General features: G+C 44.6%; 1 protein-coding gene across 1 annotated transcript in view; it reads left to right on the top strand.

Moving 5' to 3' along the window:
* The first annotated feature begins 534 nt into the window (after nt 1–534).
* LOC122543989 (putative thiamine transporter SLC35F3) overlaps nt 535–3,612 on the top strand; it is a 10,744-nt gene continuing 7,666 nt past the window's right edge. Inside the window, exon 1 of the mRNA XM_043682998.1 lies at nt 535–564. Coding sequence (XP_043538933.1) covers nt 535–564 — 30 coding nt within the window. The remainder of the gene's footprint in view (nt 565–3,612) is intronic.

The following is a 3,612-nucleotide window of genomic DNA, read 5'->3' as shown; positions in this document are numbered from 1 at the left end:
CACAGACACAGGGAGAACTCCACACAGACGCTCACCCGAGGCTGGAATCGAACCTGGAACCCTGGTGCTGTGAGGCAGCAGTGCTAACCACTGAGCCACCATGTTGCCTCAGGCAGGACTCGAAACAGCATTAATGGACAGAGGGATCTTGGGGTTCAATTCCATAGCTCCCTGAAAGTGGCCATGCAAGTAGATAGGATGGTAAAGAAGGCGTTTGGCATGCTTGCCTTTATTGGTCAGGGAATTGAGTACAAGATTCAGGATGTCATGTTATATGACTTTGGCTAGGCCATACTGAAAATATTGTGTTCAATTCTGGTCGCCACACTAAAGGAAGGATGTGGAGGTTTTGGAGTGGGTGCAAAAGAGATTTACTAGGATGCTGCCTTGATTAGAGGATATGAGCTGTAAGAGAGGCTGGAAAAACTCAGGTTGTTTTCTCTGGAGGCTGAGGGGAGGCTTGATAGAAGTCTATCAAATTATGAGATGCACAGATATAGGGTTGATGGTCAGAATCGTTTTCCCAGAGTTGAAATGGCTAATAATGGGGAGCATGCACTTAAGGTGAGAGGAGGAAAGGTTCAAAGGAGATGTGAGGGGCAAGTTGTTGGGGCAAGTTGTTTTTACACAGAGTGGAACGCACTGCCTGGGATGGTGGTGAAGACAGATACAATAGGGGTGTTTAGGGGACTTTAGATAAGCACATGAATAAGAAAGACAAGGAGGGGTATGGACCAAGGATTAGGTCCAAAGGATTAGTTTAATTTGCCATCATGTTCAGCACAACATCATTGGCCAAAGGACCCACTCCTGTGCTGTATTGTTACATGTTCTCAACTACTATCCCCTTCACTGCCTACATCCTTTATTATCCCATCTGAACTCAACCCATTCTCCCCCTTACACTCCACCCTCTTTATACCTCACTCAATCTAATCACATTCCCCCCTCATTCTGTAAACCTTTATATAATCAACTGTCTAATTCCATTCTGCTCCTTAGTAATTGTACCCTTTAATATTCGACTCAGCTTATCCCACTCTGCACCTGCACCCCGTATCCTTTAACATCCCACAAAAACTATTCCCACTGTCCCATTACCCATTAAAATTCCCAATTATTCTTACCTCTCTTTTCTCTTTAATGCCCCACCTTGTTGAATTTTACTTTTCCTGTAAAATGCACTTACTGTACTCCCCGTGGCTTTTGTGAATACAGGAGGAATGGTTAGTAAGTTTGCAGATGACACCGAAATTGGTGGTGTAGTGGACAGTGAAGAAGGTTATCTCAGAGGACAATCATAAGATGGAGGAGTGGCAGATGAAGTTTAATTTATATAAATGTGAGATGTTACATTTTGGTAAGGTAAATCAGGGCAGGAATTATACACTTAATGGTAGGGTCCTAGGGAGTGTTGCTGAGCAAAGAGACCTTGGAGTGCAGATTCATAATTCCTTGCAGGTGGAGTCACAGGCAGACAGGGCACACTTACCTTTATTGACCAGAGCATTGAGTACAGGAGTTGGGAGGTCATGTTGTGGCTGTACAGGATATTGATTAAACCACTTTTGGAATACCGCATTCATATCTGGTCTCCCTGCTATAAAAAAGATGTTGTGAAACTTGAAAGAGTGCAGCAAAAATTTACAAGGGTTTGAGCTATACAGAGAGGCCTGAATAGGCTGGGGCTGTTTTCCCTGGAGTGTCGGAGGCTGGGGTGGGGTTTATAAAAGCGCAAAGGTCATCCACTCCACCCTCTCCTCCCTGACCTATCACCTTCATCCCCTCCCCCACTCACCTATTGTACTCTATGCTACTTTCTCCCCACCCCCACCCTCCTCTAGCTTATCTCTCCACGCTCCAGACTCACTGCCTTTATTCCTGATGAAGGGCTTTTGCCCGAAACGTCGATTTCGAAGCTCCTTGGATGCTGCCTGAACTGCTGTGCTCTTCCAGCACCACTAATCCAAAGTACGGAATGAGCTGCCAGAGGAAGTGGTGGAGGCTGGTACAACTACAACATATCAAAGGCACCTGGATTGTGTATATGAATAGGAAGGGTTTAGAGGGATATGGACCAAATCCTGGCAAATGAGACTTGATTAAATTAGGATATCTGGTCGGCATGGATGATTGGACTGTACGATTTGTTTCTGAGCTGTACGACTTTATGACAGAATTGCTATTGGAAACAGAGCATAGATTCTCCATGCACATCCCTTGACAGACCCGTTCATGTGCAAAATCACTGTTTGCTCTTCTGTGGTTAGACACGAGGATTGAAGATCATAATAAAATGCAATTCCGCATCATTTTAATAGGTTCCCATTTTAACAATGGAGGTTTCTCCCCACTCCTGTGCATGCTGGTGAAGGCTCTGTCACCACTGGCACTGTCAACTGACATCAACCATTTCACATCTTAAATAAACATGTCTGAACCACCAGACCCTGCTGACTGTGCGACACTGAGGGAAGTGTCAGCCTTCATTTTCGTCTCAGGTCCCTGGAGCAGGGTTTAAACCCGCAACTTCCTTACTCAGAGACAGTAAAGGCAGTCATGACCAACACCAGGTTTCTGCACGAGCAAGTTCAGATCTTTGGGATGGGGACAATTCCAATAAGTGAGATCAGTGTGTTTGAAGATTAAAAAGGTAGTAGAAGACAAAGGTGGCTTGAGTTCGAGAATCACAGAATTCTTACAGAGCAGAAGGAGGCCATTGGACTATTGTGACTGAGCCAGCTCCTTGAAAGAGCAATTCTTCTGGTGCCATTTTCATGAGTTCTCCCCATAAACCTGGCAAACTATCCTTTGCGAATAACCATCTAATTCCCTTTTGAATCCCTCGATTGAATCTACTTCAATCACACTGTCAGGCAGCACATTCCAGATCCAGCCACTCGGTTTGATGAGGTTTTCCTCACCCTGCTTTTGCTGATGTACTCAAAATCTATGCCGTTTTATCGACCATCCTTTCAGGGGTGTTCATTGTCTGTGTTTTTATTCTGACAAGAGAGGTGCTGATCCGATCCAATCGCCTCTCAGCTTTCTCTTTGCCAATGAGAATGCTCCCAGATTTGTCAATATACCTTCATTATTATGATTCCTCACTCCGGAATTATACTCATAAATTGCTTATGCACTCTCTCTAATATCTTCATATCTTTCTTATGAAGCAACACCCAGAACTGCATGCAATACTTCTTATACAAGTTCATCATAACCTTCTTCCTCTTGTATTCTTATGCCCTAAAATGAAATCTGTGATACAAATGAAATTCCAAAGGAAGTGGTAAGTGTGGGTACAATTACAATATTTAAAAGTCAGCCGGATTTGTACGTGAATAGGAAAGGTGAGAGATATGGGCCAGGAACAGGCAAATGGGACTAGTTTAGTTTGGGATTATGGTTGGCATGGACCAGTTGGATTGAAAGGTGTGTTGTTGTGGTTCTGTTCGCCGAGCTGGGAATTTGTGTTGCAGACGTTTCGTCCCCTGCCTAGGTGACATCCTCAGTGCTTGGGAGCCTCCTGTGAAGCGCTTCTGTGATCTTTCCTCTGGCATTTGTAGTGGTTTGTCTCTGCCGCTTCCGGTTGTCAGTTCCAGCTGTCCG

This window comes from Chiloscyllium plagiosum, chromosome 45 (assembly GCF_004010195.1).
Source record: "Chiloscyllium plagiosum isolate BGI_BamShark_2017 chromosome 45, ASM401019v2, whole genome shotgun sequence".
Classification (NCBI taxonomy): Eukaryota; Metazoa; Chordata; class Chondrichthyes; order Orectolobiformes; family Hemiscylliidae; genus Chiloscyllium; species Chiloscyllium plagiosum.
This window is presented reverse-complemented; position numbering and strand designations above follow the sequence as displayed.